Here is a 20,297-nt window from a genome sequence, read left to right on the forward strand (position 1 = left end):
ATGAGATAATTTTCATTTTCGGGTGAACTATCCCTTTAATAGTGTAAGTTCATAATGGTAGCATCCACCCCTTCGGTGGGCGGCGTCACCGAAAACTCCACGCGAGTGGCGGATAAACTTCACGAATGTCAATACTGAGTGAACAACATAAGTTACGTCTACGCGCTTTTCTTTGTTTTTCTTCTTTTAACTCATGCGAAGATGCCACGCAAAAAGCCTTTTAGTAACAAGCAGAAAAAGAAGCAGCTCCAGGTGAAACGCGAGAAAAAGCGAGGTGGGTAACTATTCCTGTTAGCTTAGCTGTGTATGTTAGCGCGCGACGAACTCAACACGCTCATAGAAACAAACGTGTCTCGAGACATGTCTCGCGTTATACTTTAGGCGCGTGACTCGTATTTTAAATGTGTTTAAGACTTATATTTTAAATGTGTCCAAACGTGGTTAGTTTCCCTCGTATGGTTCGTGCATTAAACTATGACGCTGCTTAAAGTACTGCGTTTGCTAAGTTTCTGTGGATGTGTGCAGCCAAACTTGATGACAATATACACTGCGTCATGTCATCTTTATTTGTGGGTCGCAAACAAGAATGGACACTGAAGTTTACCTCCAGCAACAGCATAAATGCATCATATTGAGCTTGATGGGGATTGTGTAAGTCTGCAGCAGACTGTCGTTTTGTGATGGGGAGTCGACTCCAAAAGAGTCGATTCCTTGAATCTGAGTCGTCCTAGAATCGGAGTCGACTCTGATACAGGAATCGATTCTTTTGTTCAACCCCATAACTTTACGAACAGGACGTTGTGATTGTCTCAAAATAAGGAATGGGCGTTCTTAAGAACCAACCACATCCTCTACAAACACCTGTTGGTTGGTGGGACACCACCTTATTCATCATGTGCATTTGAGTGCGAGATAATGTGCGTGAGAGAGAGAGAGAGAGAGAGAGAGAGCGATTTTAAAACTTTCGAAGTTTGTGTAGTATTACATCAATGCAAGGGACAGTGGTTGGAGAAGTGGATTCTCCCAATTGGTCGTTTCTCCCAGCCTGTTTCTTGTTATTTTCCCTCGTAAAATTGGATATGAGCAGCAACTAGGGAGTGACAGTCATCTTAAGGTAAAGATATGTCTTTATAATAGCAGGAGTTTATGTCTTCATGTGACACATTTTAAAAACTCTTAAGGGAAAATAAAAACTAAATATAGTGTGCGATTAAAGACTGCAATCTTCACAGGGCCATCGCCAGAACATATGGAATAGGAAACACTATTAAATGACAGGTAAGCTAGTGATATTTTATCAAAGCAATAATCAGACCAATATATCTTAATTAGACCCACTGCTATATAATCTGTTGTGGACAAGACTGTTGAGTTTAAAAAGCTGCCGTTTTAAAAATTTCACCATACGTTCCATAAAAAAAACTATTTCACGCACCATACTGTACGTTCCATTTAAACACAACGTTCCATATTAATTTGTATTTTATTACGTCTCCATAATATGCCTATTAATAGTTATTGAAGTGAATCGAAAATTAAACTATGATTTTTAGAATTCCATTGATTTTCCGCTCATTCCTGACAAGCAATTTGGGGGGGCGGTGAAAATATGTCACATGGGAAGGCACTGCCCACTAATGGCCATCCCTGGTGACGGCCCTGAATTTTGAAACTATCCTGATTGAAAATAAAAGGAGTCGAAGAGTCGATTCTATCGACTCCAACGGCTGGAGTCGGGAATCGGAGTCGACTCCAAAAGACTCAGAATCGAACACCCCTACTGTCGTGTAAACAACTCCTGGCAGGTTGGAATTCAGACACTCGTATTTTACATCCGTTCAGTTATTTGCTAATGCACCCAGTAGGATTATGGTGAAAGTTAGAGAATGTGGCATTTACATCAGCTCGTGTTTTGCTTTAGTTGGCGCTTGTATGATGCAAGTGCGCAGACTCAGCGTGAAGTTACGTAACTCAACAACAAAGCTATCAATGCACGCAACGCAGGCTGAATAAACTGCTGTTCGACTGCAGAACTGTTAGTACTCGAGTCTAGTATACAGTAAACCCATTGGGATTGAAGTGGCAAATTATCTCATGAAAAAGTCTTCCTAGAGAACGTTTCATAAATACTTATACAAAGATGCTTAAATGCTTTGATTGAAAGAAAGCTAATGACTTTTCATAAATCTCCCCATTTCACCCCTAGACAATTGTTTTTATTGGATGTGCATTGCAATATCTTTTTGTTAACTACCTTTTCACAGTAAACCACACAGTCCTTAATTGTTGTCATAGGTGTTGTAATGAATACAGTGTGTTAATTTTGGGGGATCATGGATAAAAGTATAGGATGTTGTTCACAGGAAAGTTTGTGTATATGTGTAGGAGAAACATGTTCAAGTCCCAGTAGCCGTAATCCCAGTGTGGAGAGAGGAACTGGCAGAAACAGACAGTCAGATACATCAGACAGTGAGACGACAGACATTACGAGGATCAACAATCAGCCTGTCCCCAGAGATGGCAAATATGACCCCAACAGGTGAGTCGGGACAGGTGAAACAGTCAGTTCAGACTTATCCTATTAATTTAACGTGAGCTATTTTGACAGCCATGTATCGTCCTGTTTGTGAATCTAATAATGGACTGTTTTTTAGATTCCATCTGCACTTTGAGAAGGAGACCAAAGAGGAAGTGGAAAGAAGGAAGAAAATAGCGATGAAGAAAATCCTCAAGCCGGTGGCAGAAAAGGAGCTGGAGATGGATATAAACCAGATATACCCAGAAGAGAAAGGTATTTATATGCCAGAGGAATTTAAACTGTAGGAAAGGCATGTATTGTAGCTGTACACTGTAGAACTCTTATGTCAACCTTGATTTTAAGGGGAATTGTTTTTACAAGTCCAAGCAACTAACACCAAATATCACCTTCGTTTTAAAGCATAAGATGTTGCATGATCTACACTATATTGCCAAAAGTATTCGCTCACCCATCCAAATAATTGAATTCAGTTGTTCCAATCACTTCCATGGCCACAGGCATATAAAATGAAGCACCTAGGCATGCAGACTGCTTCTACAAACATTTGTGAAAGAATGCGCTGCTCTCAGGAGCTCAGTGAATTCCAGCGTGGTACTGTGATAGGATGCCACCTGTGCAACAAGTCCAGTCGTGAAATTTGCTCGCTACTAAATATTCCACAGTCAACTGTCAGTGGTATTATAACAAAGTGGAAGCGATTGGGAATGACAGCAACTCAGCCATGAAGTGGTAGGCCACGTAAAATGACAGAGCGGGGTCAGCGGATGCTGAGGCGCATAGTGCGCAGAGGTCGCCAACTTTCTGCCGAGTCAATCGCTACAGACCTCCAAAGTTCATGTGGCCTTCAGATTAGCTCAAGAACAGTGCGTAGAGAGCTTCATGGAATGGGTTTCCATGGCCGAGCAGCTGCATCCAAGCCATACATCACCAAGTGCAATGCAAAGCGTCGGATGCAGTGGTGTAAAGCATGCCGCCACTGGACTCTAGAGCAGTGGAGACGGGTTCTCTGGAGTGACGAATCACGCTTCTCCATCTGGCAATCTGATGGACGAGTCTGGGTTTGGCGGTTGCCAGGAGAACGGTACTTGTCTGACTGCATTGTGCCAACTGTGAAGTTTGGTGGAGGGGGATTATGGTGTGGGGTTGTTTTTCAGGAGCTGGGCTTGGCCCCTTAGTTCCAGTGAAAGGAACTCTGAATGCTTCAGCATACCAAGAGATTTTGGACAATTCCATGCTCCCAACATTGTGGGAACAGTTTGGGGATGGCCCCTTCCTGTTCCAACATGATTGCGCACCAGTGCACAAAGCAAGGTCCATAAAGACATGGATGAGCGAGTTTGGTGTGGAAGAACTTGACTGGCCTGCACAGAGTCCTGACCTCAACCCGATAGAGCACCTTTGGGATGAATTAGAGCGAAGACTGCGAGCCAGGCCTTCTCGTCCAACATCAGTGTCTGACCTCACAAATGCGCTTCTGGAAGAATGGTCAAAAATTCCCATAAACACACTCCTAAACCTTGTAGAAAGCCTTCCCAGAAGAGTTGAAGCTGTTATAGCTGCAAAGGGTGGGCCGATGTCATATTAAACCCTATGGATTAAGAATGGGATGTCACTTAAGTTCATATGCGTCTAAAGGCAGATGAGTGAATACTTTTGGCAATATAGTGTATGTCAAACAAATTTGAAAGTATTGTGCATAGTGTGACTACTATCAAATAGATAAGTCAACAGACTTGTCAAAAATGATGCGTCTACCTGCATCTTTTTGCTGTAAATGAAGAAAAAAAAAAAAAAAAAGATGGATTCATGGAAATGAATAGGTCGAAGAGGTTGGGAACCCCAAAAGTTGCATCAGATTAAAGTCAGTCTAAGACAGATGTTCTTGTGTTCATCGGTACAAGGACATGGATGTATCATGTAACTTTTTCTTGAAGTATTTTATGCCATGTCATTCTGTCCTACTTTATTTCATTTTCATTTTGTCTAATCATAGGCCTGAATTTCCCTCGGCGACCCTCATGGCATTATGGTATGCGGAGAGAGGAGCTACTGCGGAAAGAAGAGAAGTCATTTCAGGAGTATCTGGAAGCTCTTCACTCTAAGAACCCCACTGGTACCCTCAGTCATTTTGAGCACAATCTTGAGGTGAGACAAATTCCATTATAGAAGACAAAACTGAAGTACTTTGAGAAATAGTCATCTTCATCAGCAATCAAAATGAGATTGCTGCAGAGTCATTTTATGTAATGCAATAGTTTTTGATGAGTGTGAGCGTCTGTTTGGCCAGATAGCCCCAAGGACCAAACAGTGTTAATATTTTCCAATTAAAATTAGGCTTTTGTGATTCCGGTTTGTTTTTACCAGCTCCCAGATGAGAGAGGCACCACTAAATTGCACAGATAATTCTCAGAGTCAGACAAACAACCTTTTGTTTTTTTCTTTTTCTTTTTTGTTTTTTTTTGTTTGTTTTAAGTTTTCAACTTAAAAGTTTTTAGCTGAACAGTTGTTGAGCAAGAATTGGATCTCAGTTAAACGGTTTCCAGTTACAGAAACATAGTTTTGTATTAATATGTTGCAAAGAGAGCCCCATAAAATGCCTCAGCCAGAAAAACCTTCTCAATCCCAAGCCATTGTGTGCTTAATGGTGTTGTAAGCGATTTTAGCTGTTCTGGAACTTCCACGAGACTGAGCCGTGAATTGGACACGCCCACTTTTTCCAAAACACAGCCCCCCAAAGATAACGTTTAGAACGTCAACTTTTCACTGTTGTCTTGAAACACAACAGTAGCAAAATTGTGCCCTCAGCTGACAACTGTTATTAATATAAAGAGAGCATTAAACCTGAATGATCCGCTTCAACTACTACTCTATGAAAATGTGCAAAATGATTGACAGACCGAAAGCACATCAAAGTTTTCTGATTGGCTGCCCGCAGGGTAATTTCTTAAATTGTGATTCAGAAAGCCTTAATTGAACTCCATTAAATGACCAGTTAAAATGTGTATTATCTTTTGGTTTTGATTATGGACTCTCTCTCTCTCTCTCTCTCTCAGACATGGAGGCAGCTGTGGAGGGTAATGGAGATGTCTGATGTCATTCTGCTCATAGTGGATATCAGACACCCAGTGAGTGTGTGACTGTAACATCTGTTGGAACTTTTAGTAGTTTTCAAAAGATCATCAAAATTGCATAACGTTTACTCGAAATGTGAGCCATCTCAAATGTATTAAAAATTGCTTAAATTACCACTAGGTGGGGCCAGAGATTGTATTCAGTATAATATCAGACAATGACACGCCTGCATTACATTATATTTTTTGAGGGCGGAAAAAAAGGATGGCATGGGAAGCAACAGTTTAGAGTTCACTTGTTTAAGGAGTCGTATAGATGCATTATTAATGATGTACAACAAGGCATCGCTGCCATTCAATAAATGCAGAAAATCTGTCTTTCTGTCTGAAGGTGCTGCAGTTCCCTCCTGCTCTGTATCACTACTTCACTGATGAGTTAAAGAAGCACATCATCCTGGTACTCAATAAGGTTGACTTGTGCCCAGCACCTCTGGTGTTGGCATGGAAACACTACCTAACCAAACAGTTTCCCCGCCTGCACTGTGTCTGCTTCACCTCGCACCCAGGACAAACCTACAGCACTGGTGAGAGAGTCTCTTCATTCTCAGAGCTTAAATATGATGTAATTAAAGAAAATATTATGGATGTTTCCCTAATTCCCGCTCTGCTTATGCTCTCTCTGCAGTTCTACAGAAGAGGAGGATGAGGAAGAAGGCAGGAAATAACCAGGCAGGAGGACCAATCCACATCATGAGAGCATGTCAGGAAATCACAGCAGGAAAAGGTAAGACACAACTTCTCCCAGACATACTGTCAAAAGTATTACCACATATATCACAATAAATGAGCATTACACATTGAAATATGGAGTGACGGTGATTGATGATTTTGTTTTCAGTGGATTTGAGTAGCTGGGAGAAGAAGATCCAAAGGGATGCTGTTGCCGTGGGAACAGAGGGGGATTTGACCGATGATGGTTTAGAATCTGTGTTGGTGGAGCATCATAGTGACGTTGCCATGGAAATGAACAGCCCCACACAAGAACTTTATAAAGATGGGGTAGTAACGTTAGGCTGTCTAGGTAAAACATCTAGATTAAGTTTAGTTGTTCTACATCAATGCCAGTTGCATGTTTTGTCAGCATATGTTCAGGTCTTGAATGAAGTATCTCATCCTTAATGTTTGCACTTTTTACAGGTTTTCCTAATGTAGGCAAATCTTCAGTGCTGAATAGTCTGGTGGGCAGGAAGGTTGTGAGTGTGTCTCGGACACCTGGCCACACAAAATATTTCCAAACATACTACCTCACTCCCACTGTTAAACTGTGTGACTGCCCTGGGCTTGTCTTGCCCTCCCTTGTGGACAAGCAACTACAGGTAAAAAGTAAAAATATTACATATATGTATACTAAGGGAGTGATGAATGATACCACTTTATTTATGAAAGTTAAATAAACCGTTTGTGTGTTTATTTGTGCATCTGCTTAAATCAGATCCTGGCTGGTATATATCCAGTGTCCCAGCTGCAGGAGCCTTACAGTTCAGTAGGGTACCTGTGTGAACGGACCAACTTCCTCTCTGTATTAAAGCTGAAACATCCTGACCAGAGCCCAGGAACACCGCATGACCCCAGCACGCTGGATTGGACTGCATGGGATGTGTGTGAAGGTGTGTGTGCTGTTCTGATGTGTGATGTGCGTACATTCTTGTCTTACTGTTCTGATATGGCACCATTCTTTTCAGATTTACAGTTTGACTAAAGAGGGAGGACCTTAGAGAATTTAAATGATGTTGTTTTGAGTGTTTGTTATGGTTCACATGCTCAGAAGTGTAATTGTTCATTTATTCAGCCTGGGCTGAGAGGAGAGGGTATAAGACCGCCAAGGCAGCCCGTAACGATGTCTATCGAGCAGCCAACAGTCTCCTGCGGTTAGCCATCGATGGACGACTGTGTCTATGTCTGCAGCCACCTGGATACTCTCAGAGCAAAGGTCAGTGGTCAAATCACCACAGATATGTTCTGGTCATCTTACAAGTCTGAGTCCACATTGAAAAATGGGATTCAAAATCTAATTTAAACTTGAAAAATAAACAGTTATTGGATTTTGAAACATTTTAAAGAAAGCTTATGATGAAAAATCTAAGATTTTGCACTATATCTTAGTCAATAATAAAATGAGCAAATTTGTGACTGCCTGTGTTAATGAAAAGCCAGATTTCCTTGCTTCCTTCGAAGCACACAAGATAGGGGCCTGGGTAGCTCAGCGAGTATTGACGCTGACTATCAACCCTGGAGTCGTGGGTTCGAATCCAGGGTGTGCTGAGTGACTCCAGCCAGGTCTCCTAAGCAACCAAATTGGCCCGGTTGCTAGGAAGGGTAGAGTCACATGAGGTAACCTTCTCGTGGTCGCGATTAGTGGTTCTCACTCTCAATGGGGTGCGTGGATCGTGGAGAATAGCATGAGCGTCCACATGCTGTGAGTCTCCACGGTGTCATGCACAGCGAGCCATGTGATAAGATGCATTGACTATCTCAGACTTGTCCTCCGCCACCCAGATTGAGGTGAGTAACCGCACCACCACGAGGACCTAGAAAGCAGTGGGAATTGGGTATTCCAAATTGGGGAGAAAAAGGGGGATTAAAAAAAAAAATACAATCATGCTGGGATAACATGGATTTATGCTAGCTCGAGTGTATGCTGTTACTAAAGGGGGACATAGCAAATACTAAGAAATACATTTTCACTTTTCAATTTCTCAAAAATTGTTATGCTTATAATTTGTAAATTAAAACTGTATTAAATTAGAAGTGTACAAAATGGACTAAGACTTTTGAATGGTACTTTATTTGAACACGACAAAGATTTGAGGTATAATTACACTCACCTCTCCAGATGAATGGGAGTCGCACCCAGACCTGGCTGAGATCATCGCTCTACAAGGAAGAAAGGAAGAAGAGGAATGTGGTGAGAGAGAAGACGAGGAGGGTGAATCCAGCTCAGAGCTGGAGGAGGAGCATGATCGAGATGCGGATGATGATGAGGAAGCTGATGGAGATGATGAAGATGATACTGTGAAAGCTGATAGGAAGGGCCTCACTCTCAACATGTTCAGTGTGCTAGGAGAGAACGAATGCGAGTGAGGATGAGTTCTGTCATTCCGTTCTCACACATTCCTGTTGTCATTATCATTCAGAATCTCCATTTATCACTGATCAGTTCTGTAATTTCTCTTCAGTCTGCAATGTGTCAATCAAGTGACTTGATAAAGTTTTGAATTTAAATGCTACGTATTTCTCAATTGACACTCGCGCACTTATACAGCCCTTATAAACAACACATTCCCCTTCTTTGCATAATAATGCAGGTTTTAAAGCAGTTTTGGGTTTTCCAGCATCTCTGTTTTCCCTAATTATCAACAGAACATTATTAATAGAATTCTTTCTCCTGCATGCATCCTGCTTTTCTGAGAGGGCAGAGGGAATGTCTGTACAACCAGTGATTGTACAATCAGTGTAACTAAGCATTGATACAGTACAATCACTTATTTATTATTAATCTGATTTATTATAATCTCACAACAGTGATGCCAAAGGTCAGGTAAGCTCAATTGCTGTAGGACCAGTTTGACCTCTGACTGTGAGTTGAAGTGAGAAGACATTGCCAGAGTTGCTCTTGTGTGAATGTATTTAACGCTTTATTTCAGTATTGCAAAACTCTGCATACTGGGCAGAACCAGCTGTGTTAGGCTGATCACTGAATGGGAGTAAAACAGCCAGACACAAAAAGAAGTTAGGAACACTCAAAGCACTTTTTAAGCAAGAGACAACCAGCACTCTTTTGCTATTGAATACTGTAATTTCTGACCATATAGCAGAAACAGTGTCCCCACAAAGTATTTGGACACTGAAGTCATGCTTAAAAATGTCTGAATGTCATTGCCTTAGATACAAAATATCAAACTAAGCTTTTCTTAGAACTAACGGAAATTTCAATGATTTCAGTGGATGAATGTAGTCAGATTGTTCAACTAATTTGTCTTCATTTTGAGCAATATATTGCTTTTTAATTTGAAATATAACAAAATTATTTTGGCTTAAAGTGTTTATGCTATACTTCAAAATGTTAGACACTTTGTTTTATATTTTGTTATATAATACAGTGACATTCACATATTGTAAAGTATGGCCAAATACATTTAGCAGCCGCTGTATACTTTTATGTAGGTAATGAAGTGAGGTTGCCGTTTAGGGTTGCAGTGGGAGTGAATTTGTGCCACAAAATGTTCTAGACTATGCAAAATTTAAAGAGATATAAGAAAGCCTGATATATTGTTCTAGTTTCGAAAAAGATGAGATTGTAGAACACACAGTACATACACACTAACATGCGTCATTCTTTCGTGTGAAGCCGAAGCTGAGAGTGGTATTGAAGAACGAGTTTGACTATAGTTTGTGCACTTTTACTATAGGACTCAGGTAATGGGGATGATATGCGCAGAAATATCGATACAAGGCTGCTGGTGTTCTGCTTTTCAGCCTCTAGTCCTGCATGCTCTTGCTTAGGGATTTCATGTGGGGTGTGTTTTAGTTTGTGTGGGTGTAATAGTGGATGAATCACCATTCTTTCTTTATTGAGAAGTTATTTAACTTGACAGAACCCTCTGCAATAAAAATGAGCCCTGATGACGCTATTCGCCTGACTCGTTGCTGTTATAACTTTTGCACGAGGACACAGTGACCAAAAAGCTTTACATAGTGCAATATAAATGTAATGTATAATGCAGGCAAAAAAATAATTTTTGGTAGTGTTTGCATAATAGAAATGAACATCAATGGGGAGTCTTTGAGCAGAGTATTAATCAATCGTTTGGAAAGACTTGACAATGTTTCTCATTATCTTAAAGTTTGAGCTAAAGGCTTTTGGGTCAGTGACACGATGTTAATTTTTTTTCGGTCCGGATCTATTTGTTTGACATTTCTTTTTAAATTAATGATTAAGTTATGTACACGCATGTATTTAGGGTGTAATTAAAGTACTTTAACACCTTTTATTTGATGGTTACACCACTTGACATGTTTTAAGTCATTAAATCATTTTTGAAGAAAATGCTTTAAATGTTTTTCTTTGAAACCAACATGAACACAAATGTTATGCAAAAAGATTTATTTTTATCATATCAGGCAACCTTATTTGTCAATGAACATTACGTTTAAATGAGCCTACCTACAAATTATTTGCGAATTTATTTTTAATGAATAAGGTTTGACCAACAAGTGCCAGCACATACGAGAACTCCAAGACTGTTGGAAGTACATGCCTTTCCAATAGTTTTCAAATATTTTCCATCCATTTCCAATGGCATGCCTCATGAAGTTGAGATTTAAAGAATACCAGGAGGGTAAAAAGCTGTTATCAAGGCAGATTCTAAGAATAGAAAATGTAAGACTATTGCTGGAGACTGTGTAATTTACACATTTCTGTTTGCGTTATTTCATAGATTTTATGACACAGTTTCATTATTCTAAAATGTGGACAATGGTGATTTGAATGAATAAGTAGGTGTTACCAAACTAAGCTGGTACTGTAAATGAACTTTACATTAACATGCTTCTGAAATAAGACTTTTGACTATCGCTGGCCAAATGACTTCTGAGATGAAAATCAGGTCCAACAGCAATTAATTAGATCTGCTTCAAACACTGCAGCATTATCCTATTTCATTATTCAGCAACAACCAAAAACAAGTCAAGTACTAGCATATGGATTACATTATAATTCATTTCCAATTAGACTGGGAAAACTATTGAAGCAGACTTGTGGTTTCTGGTGTTACTTGGAGAGAAACAAATGCTCGCAGTCATAATTTGCTCATAATAACCAACACAAATGAATGTTCCCCTATTCAAAACAGATAAACATAACTCACTAATTTCCTGGAGTTTGTGTAAAACTTTGTCTGTTTATAACTGCTGCCAACTCCACACTCTCATATATACATTTATGCATTTGGCAGACGCTTTTATCCAAAGCGACTTACAGTACCCTTATTACAGTGACAAGCAACCTGGAGTTAAGTGCCTTGCTCAAGGGCGCAATGGTGGTGGCTGTGGGGATTGAACCAACAACTTTCTGCTTAACAGTTCAGTGCTTTAGTCCACTACACCACCACATTATACTACTCTCACATTTCACTTTTGACCTCATAAATTATCTAAATTAAATTCTGTGGCCTCTAACAGGAGTCATTGGTCATGCTTGTGCTGTCCATATGTGTTGCATTAGTGTAGAGCAACCTGCCTTTCACGTGACGTATACATAACAATTCTGCAACACCCTTCAAGCCACTAACCAACAAACAGTGAATGAATTACTCCCAATGAACCCGTCTGTTTTTATACAAAGTCATTAATCAAGTGTCTTCCATTATCTGTGTCTCCAACAAAGTCTGAGTTCTTATCAATGTGAGTCACTGTGACAGTAAACACCACAGGTCACATTGAGGTTAATCAGAGACCAGACACACATCTTTATTCTGCTTGATGGTAAGCAACAGTCACATTTGCATGTGTGGAAATCTGGCGATGTTGGCAGATTTTGAGAGCTGTACCATTCACACAACATAAAGAAAACATGGATTGACTTACAATACTGACAAACACTTGATCTTCTCTTAATCACATGAAGGGATAACTTGCCCAGATAGTGCTTCTGATTGATTACAATTCACTCACAGTAAAATGCCACTTCACTAGTTCACCAGTTCATATAGTCCTGGAGCGCATTAAGGTAAACGGTAAAAGGATAGTTCTATCATCATTTATTCACCCCTGTGTCTTTCCAAACCTATATGACTTTCTTTCTTCCATGGAACACAAGAGCAGATGTTTGGCAGAAGGACCAGTTAAGAACTGACAGCCTCCGTCACCAATAATTTTTATGGTATGGCTAAATGATGCATTGAAAGTGAATGGTGACTGATGCTGTCAGTTCTTAACATTCTGCCAAACATCTCCTTTTGTGTTCCACAGAGTAAAGTCTGGTTTGAAACAACATTTGGGTAATGAGTAAATTATGACATACTTTTCATTTTTGGGTTAACTATACCTTTAATCTTCATTGCAAAGATGTGAAAGTATGGACTAGTTTGCTTCCGTATTTGGAGGAAGTGCAGAGAGGGTATTTTGTCTTCTTGACCTTACAGACTCTGAATCACCTTCCACTGGAATGCAGAAGGAATGCTGGGTGTTAACACTGGCACTGAAGATCTGAGGAATGTCACCGGTCTTTCAGCTCCATAATATTTATGATTTCATTGATCTTTCAGAGTATGACATTTATTTTATTGATATTTACCACTGAGATGAAAATGCAAAACTACACTAACAAATGTTTTGTCTGAGAACTTAAATATGTGCTTTATGTGGTAACATCAATTAACTGGTTTTATTCACTAAATTAACTGGTTTTATTCGAGTAAATAAATGTGATTTTATTACTACATTGCATAATAAAATTATAATATTATATCATATCATATATAATTTTTTGAGTGAAATATTATTTATTTTGAGTTTATATTTGGATCAAAGTTGCTCCTAAATTTATTTCAGGAAGCTCAAAGCTGCAGGAACACACACAAGTACACACACACACACACCAGTTTAATTTATGAGCAGGCAGTTGTCTCTCAGTCTGCTTCCAAGTTGAGTGCTAGGGATGGCAGTAGAGTGTATTAGGTGTCCTGTCTTCTGTCCGAATCTAATCTGTTTTCAGTACGGCAAGTCAGGGAGCCCAAACTATTCTGGCACATAGTAGGACAGACGTAACATAATAACTTTAGACAGCATTGCCTTATATCCTGTCACTGGAGCTATAGATTTCACTACAGCAGGCTTTTGGTTATGTTTGGTTATGTGTAGGACCTTAAGTAGCTTTTACAGGATAAAAACATGTAAATTACACCACAAACATATTGCAAATCACATTATTGTGGGCAAAATGTTCTGGTGTTCTGAGGAATTGGATTGTTCTTTCATATTTCTGTGTGTGTGTGTGTGTGTGTGTGTGTACATGTTTAGCTATACTTATGAGGACCAAATTTTGACACATACTATGCGTCCAAATATGCCTACTTCCCTACTAAATAGTATGACAAAAGTATGTCAGTTAAGTAGAATGTCTGATGAACTATTACATCTGCCAAAATTTTGAAGTGTGCATCCACTGTTGTTACTACATCATAGATTCAGTTCATGGGACATTGTCCAAATTCCCATACGAAGTATGTTTAGGAATGTATTCAAACTACTCACCTGCATACATAAATGTACTTAACGACGATAAAGTATGTTATTTTATGGCCGTTAAGTAAATTTTTCATCAAATGCAGTACATACTCTGACAGATCACAAGTTTGGACGCAGCTATAGACTCAAACAAACATGTTGATATGATCATGGTGATTGATACACTCACTGAGCACTTTATTAGGAACATTATGGTGCTAATAAAGTGCCCGACATGGTCTTCTGCTGCTGTAGCTCATCCGCCTCAAGGTTCGACGGTGGGTTGGGTAGTTTACGAGGAAATTTTTTTAGGTTACAAACTGGTAATTACAAGGGTATTATGCTATAAATGTGGTTTATGAGAGCATTTCTAGTGTCCCCATAATTTAAATCACTTAAAAAAAACATACTAAATGATGTTTTTTTGAAAATGTAAAAATGCAGAAAGTTTTTTGTGAGGGTTAGATTTAGGGGTAGTGTTAGGGTTAGGGGATAGAATCTATAGTTCATACAGTATAAAAATCATCATGTCTATGGAGAGTCCTCATAACGATAGCTGCACCAACATGTGTGTGTGTGTGTGTGTGTGTGTGTGTGTGTGTGTGGGCGCACTTGCATATGTGTTTTGGGTGGTGTGACTGTTTGCGTCTCACCATGTTTGTTGGAGTCTATGTGTCAATAGATATTTTTAGCCTGGGCTCTCACTGCATTGCAATGGCACTCATTCCCAAAATCTCAGCAACCCCCCACTCCACACTTACTCTCACTGTGGAGCCAGATAGACCAGAGAGATGGGGAGAGAGCGAGCAGGACATTTACACTGTCATACAGACAGTCTCTGCAGAATTAGAACCTCACTGCTCTGTATCCATGGAGATAGTTTGAAATAGGACTACAATGGTTTGTTGAAATTTACCTACCTGATCGTCATGCCCTGACTGAACCACTTATTACCGGCAGGCACTACATTGTTAACCACTCATAGACTCCAGGCAGAGACAGAGAATAACAGTAATTTGCAGAGAATAACGTTCTGTCTGATGTAGAGAGAGAGGGAGGGAGGGAGGGAGAAAGAGAGATGGAGACAGACAGATTGAAAGGGAGAACCCATAATTAGAAAAGACAATATGATTTTAAACAGGGGAACTAATGAATTAGACCACAGACTTACCAAAATCACAGCTGCTGGCATGGCACGCATAAAAGACAAACATGTTTATTCACAGTCCCAAAAGAATGAGAGAAGCGGTGGAAGATAGGCAGAGGAAGTGAACTTAAAAGGATAGTTCACCCAACAATGTAAATTCTGTCATGATTTACTCAACTTAATGTTGTTCCAAAACCTGTATGTCTTTTCAACCTCTGTGGAACACAAATGAAGATGTTAGGCAGGCTTAAATGTTAACTTCAGTCACTATTCATTTTCATGGCATTTCATTTTTTTTTTTTTTTTTTTATACAATAAAAATGAATGGTGATGAGGCTAACATTCTGTCTAGCATGAAGAAATAAAGTCATACTGGTCCACAAAAGGTAAATGGTGACATATTTTTCAATTTAGGTGAACTGTCCCTTTAAACTTGTGCTGTATTGACAGCCTGAACTCCAGAAACAGTTGTAAAGGAGACCCAAATACTAGATCTCATTCTCTCTCTCCCTTCAGTGTCTCCTCACCTTCCTCTTTCCATTTAGAGAGAATCAGACACCCCGAAGGCTTGTGCAGAGATGTGGGATTGGAGCGAGCAGACTGATTGAGGAGTGTGTGGGTGGAACATTAAATCCCCTACCGAGTATTTATGAAGCATATAATGTGAGTGGTCAACCAGAGCACAAACATCTAGCCACGTGACATAAACTCACAGACAGACAGAGACAGACACAAACACAATTACCGTCTACTAAATAATACCAGCGGTCACATTCACGTATGTGTTGTATTCAGCCACAGATATTTTCCTTGAAAAAGAGCTCACAACTATTTAGAAACATATCAGAATTCAAAAATATGATGTAAATATAATATATGTGTAATATTATATTTAAATATTAAAATTTAATATCAATTTTTTTATATATATATACTTTATTGTGCCTTCCAATTCAATAGATTTCTTATTACATTCTATAGCCATTCCATTCCTTTCCATTGGCGCAATCATTTGTTGCTTGTTCTTCTCTTTTGTTGTTATTTTTCTTCTTGCACCCACACATAAATGAACACTAGAATGTATATACATATAGTGATCACACGTTATATTATATACAGTATATACTGTATATATATATATATATATATATATATATATATATAGATAGATAGATAGATAGATAGATAGATAGATAGATAGATAGATACAGTAAACCATTTTATTTAACATTTTATAACCACACTTACTTATTAGAAACACTGTGGTCCTAATAAAGTGCCCGGCGTGGTCTTCTGTATGTTGTAGCCCATCTGCCTGAAGGTTCGATGTGTTGTGCATTCTGAGATGCTATTCTGCTCACTTCAATTGTACAGAGTTACCGTAGCCTTTCTGTCAGCTCAAACCAGTCTGGCCATTCTCCGTTGACCTCTCTCATCAACAATGTGCTTCCATCCGCAGAAGTACCGCTCACTTGATGTTTTTTGTTTTTGGCATCATTCTGAGTAAACTCTAGAGACTGTTGTGCATGAAAATCCCAGGAGATCAGCAGTTACAGAAATACTCAAACCAGCCCATCTAGCACCAACAATCATGCCACAGTCGAAATCACTGAGATCAAATTTTTTCCCCATTCTGTTTGTTGATGTGAACATTAACTGAAACTGAAACTGAATACAGTATATAGTATATTATAAAATACAAATAATAAAATACAAATAAATATATATATTTAAATATAATAATCAGGTGCACAAAATAAGAGATAAGCCAAGATATATAACTGTTCTGAAAAGCAGTCTAGATTGCCATGTGTCCTAAACAGGCGCAAAGAAGTAGTTTGCAAAAAACTGCAACTCATTAACAGTAAATCAGAATATATTTGATGTATATGTAGTTATATGTGGAGTGGGAATTTGGACCAATGAGATTTCACTGTGAGTGGGGCTACCCGGCTCAGAAATAGGAACCAAGCAACTGATGAAATTTCCTGTCGCTTGTCTTTGCAGCTGGTAAGGACACAGAGTTGGAATGGTTCTGATCAGAGTGTGCGTTGTAGAATGTTGTAGACTGAAAGATAATGTTTTTCACCAGGCACTATCATATTCCTTCAGAAGACATGTAACATGAAGAATGAGCCACATGCACTACTTTTATGATACTTTAAATATGATACTTCAGCTTTAAAGTGAGGCACTATCCACTGCCATTGTATTGAAAAGATGGACTGAGATTCATTTAAACATCTCCTTTTGTGTTAAACATAATTGTTATTTTGTAGGTAAAAGATCCATATAACAACTAATAAATGGGATCACAAACCAGGAAATGACTTTGGGTCTGGGTATACTAAAACATAATTTAATTCATTACACTGAAGCTCAGCCTTTGCGTTCCTGTGTAGTCCAGTCTGTTCCAGGCAGAACTGATGGCTAGAAGCAGGTCAGTGTGCTGTGACAGTCTTCAGATCTGTGAAAGTACTGAAACATGAAGCAGAATAGTCCTCAAGCTATGTGAATTGACTGATATCAGTGATGGAGCAGTGGAGGTTGTGGATGAAGGGCTGCCTAGTGCCTTTTTACTCCCCAATACCCAGCAACAAAGATCAGAGGACTGACACCCTTTCTGACCCCCACCCAGACACTCGCCTGTGGCTGCAGCCTGATCCCATGACCTCTGACACATTCACCTCTCTGGAAAGCCTATAGAGGGTAAACTAAAATGGTCAGTATATTCAAATGCACAACCTAATATATCTAACATTGATGCATTAAAGGGGTCATGACATACTCTTTTTTTTTTTTAATTATTATTATTATTATTATCTTCTCTAAGGTCATAATTTAGTCTGAATATATTAAACTGTGCACTTAAGCAAAACCATAAACAATCAGTCAACAAACAGTCATGACATATTAAATATTCATGAATTAAATTGTTTACTTACGGATTTCCCATCCAATGTGTTTTAACTGCCCCATCCTTCAATAACAGTTTCTGTGACTGGTTCACAAACAATCAAGCTCATAATATGAGCCAAAAGCATACAATCCTTGCTGAGATGTTCTGAGTACAAGACAGTAAACAGTCCATGGTGGTGGCGTTGGGCTCGTTCAACTAGCTTCAACAGGCCAAAGCAGAGACGCTGGTCTTCAAATCTCACATCTTCCGTGTTTGTTTACACACAGGACTGCGTGTTTCTCCCAGTCAGTGGCAGCAGCGGAATAACGTATGTTTTTGAAAGTTGTGTTTCTACCGCTCTTAAAACACGGCGCACATCGCCGAAAACGCATCAAAACGATCAAAGATCCCAACGAGTGCATGTTTACAAAAGACCAACAATTAAAAATAGCACAGATGGGTGCAAAAAAGGTCCAGGACGCCTTCAAATCAGCACAACAGCAAGACAGTGCAGCTGAATGAAACACAATGGGGGTCTCCATTTTAGAGTTATAACTTGACATTGCATCTTTTAAAAGCAGCAAGGAAGTTTTCAGTTCTGAAATTTACAGTTTGTTTTTATAGTACAATGACCTCTTATATGTCAAAAGATCAAGGAAATTTTTATTTCTCAAGTCATGACCCCTTTAAGTAATAAAGCCTAATGACTGGCAGCTCAAAGTTATCTATAAGACTATTACCATGAAATATATCAAACACCCTTGAATACTTTTTTGCCAAAAGAATTCCATGTCAGTGTATGAGACACAAATGTACATGTTCAACATGTTTGTGTGTGTGTGTGTGTGTGTGTGTGTGTGTGTGTGTGTGTGTGTGTGTGTGTGTGTATATGTGTGTGTGTGTGTGTGTGTGTATATATATATATATATATATATATATATATATATATATATATATATATATATATATAAACAAGGTATTACCCTCTCATTCTTTCACTGAGCCATAGTACCACCACAGTAGTTCGAACACCATTGAACTTACCATAGTATTCATACACTGAAAAAAGAGTTGACCTGCAATTTTTATATAAAGGATCAATTTCTACTTGATTTAACCCAGAAAAATTACTTTTGTTTGGTGTAATAAAATTTGTCATGTTGACTCATGTTGACAGTTTATACAAAAATTTTTACTTGAATAAAACCAGTTAATTCAGACATTACCACATTTTTAGGTTACATGACAACATTTTTTTTACAGTGTACCACATAAGATTTACATGCTATGACATGGCATTTAGCCAGTTATTTTGCTGTAATAGATGTGATTATAAAATAACACAGAGGGAATCTCCTTCTGTCGTTGTCATTGTCTGTGATACGCACATGAACACACACACACACACACACACACACACAAATACACGTGTGCACACACAGGACAAAGTCCAAAGTCTCAAAATCCTTTAAGCCTCAGACACCAAATGTGGCTGATCTTATTTCACAAAACACTCACACACTCTCTCTCACTCACACACACACATTTTACACTGTCTCCCTGAATCATCTTTGTCTTTTATTCCCTTATGACACTTAGAGAAGCACTCTGGAACCCCAGGGCCCCTGATACTGACAGCCATTTTGAAAGAGGACACCACAGAGGGCAGAACAGAGAGTGTCCTGGCATTCTTCAAGTGTGTGTGTGAGGGTGGGGGAGAATTTATGTGTGTGACATTGAGAACTCCTTGGTAGCGAGGTAACAAGAGGGATATAGTGCGAGAGGGAGAGATGGATAGATTAGGTGCTTTAGTAAGGGAATGGAAGGAATGCCAGTTTCTGTCGCTTCCCCGCATTCTGCAGGCTTGACATTGTGAGAGTGATCAGCGCGCTCTGCCCCTCAACAGCTGTGATGTGTGTATGTGTTTGTCGGAGGGGAGGGGTGCATACATGGATGCATGCCTGGATGTACATATGTTCTGAGCTTCCTCACTTCCCCTTTGAGAATAGGCATTTAATTACATAAATCATAGAGATCAACTCAGTTTTGATTAACAGGAACTTTCTGTCTCTCCTCATAACATTTTCCTTTCGCTGTCTAACCAGCTTAAAGGGATAGTTCACCCAAAAATTTTTATTCTCTCATTTACTGCCATCCCAGATATGTATGACTTTCTTTCTTCTGCTGAACTCAAACAAAGATTTTTAGAAGAACATTTCAGCTCTGTAGGTCCATAAAATGCAAGTGCCAAAATTTTTAAGCTCCAAAAGGACATAAATGCAGCATAAAATTAATCCGGACTCCATAGGTAAAATCCATATAAAAGCGAAATAATAGGTGTGGGTGAGAAACAGA

At 39.1% G+C, this 20,297-nt stretch overlaps 1 protein-coding gene across 3 annotated transcripts; it reads left to right on the forward strand.

Moving 5' to 3' along the window:
• Positions 1-70: 70 nt before the first annotated feature.
• LOC127453837 (guanine nucleotide-binding protein-like 1) lies at positions 71-10,304 on the forward strand. Of its 3 annotated transcripts, none has more exons than XM_051720558.1 (13): positions 147-274; positions 1,233-1,278; positions 2,386-2,539; positions 2,655-2,791; positions 4,533-4,684; positions 5,593-5,664; positions 6,002-6,194; positions 6,296-6,394; positions 6,509-6,691; positions 6,808-6,986; positions 7,103-7,277; positions 7,460-7,600; positions 8,504-10,304. In XM_051720558.1, the coding sequence occupies exons 2-13, from the start codon at positions 1,272-1,274 to the stop codon at positions 8,749-8,751; spliced, it is 1,740 nt and encodes a 579-aa protein (XP_051576518.1). In that variant the 5' UTR covers positions 147-274; positions 1,233-1,271; the 3' UTR covers positions 8,752-10,304. The 3 variants fall into 3 exon arrangements, with proteins under 3 accessions (XP_051576517.1, XP_051576518.1, XP_051576519.1); XM_051720559.1 differs by lacking the exon at positions 147-274 and adding an exon at positions 1,001-1,114; XM_051720557.1 differs by lacking the exon at positions 1,233-1,278 and having other exon boundaries at positions 71-274.
• Positions 10,305-20,297: the final 9,993 nt, after the last annotated feature.

Source organism: Myxocyprinus asiaticus, chromosome 16 (assembly GCF_019703515.2).
Source record: "Myxocyprinus asiaticus isolate MX2 ecotype Aquarium Trade chromosome 16, UBuf_Myxa_2, whole genome shotgun sequence".
Taxonomy (NCBI): domain Eukaryota; kingdom Metazoa; phylum Chordata; class Actinopteri; order Cypriniformes; family Catostomidae; genus Myxocyprinus; species Myxocyprinus asiaticus.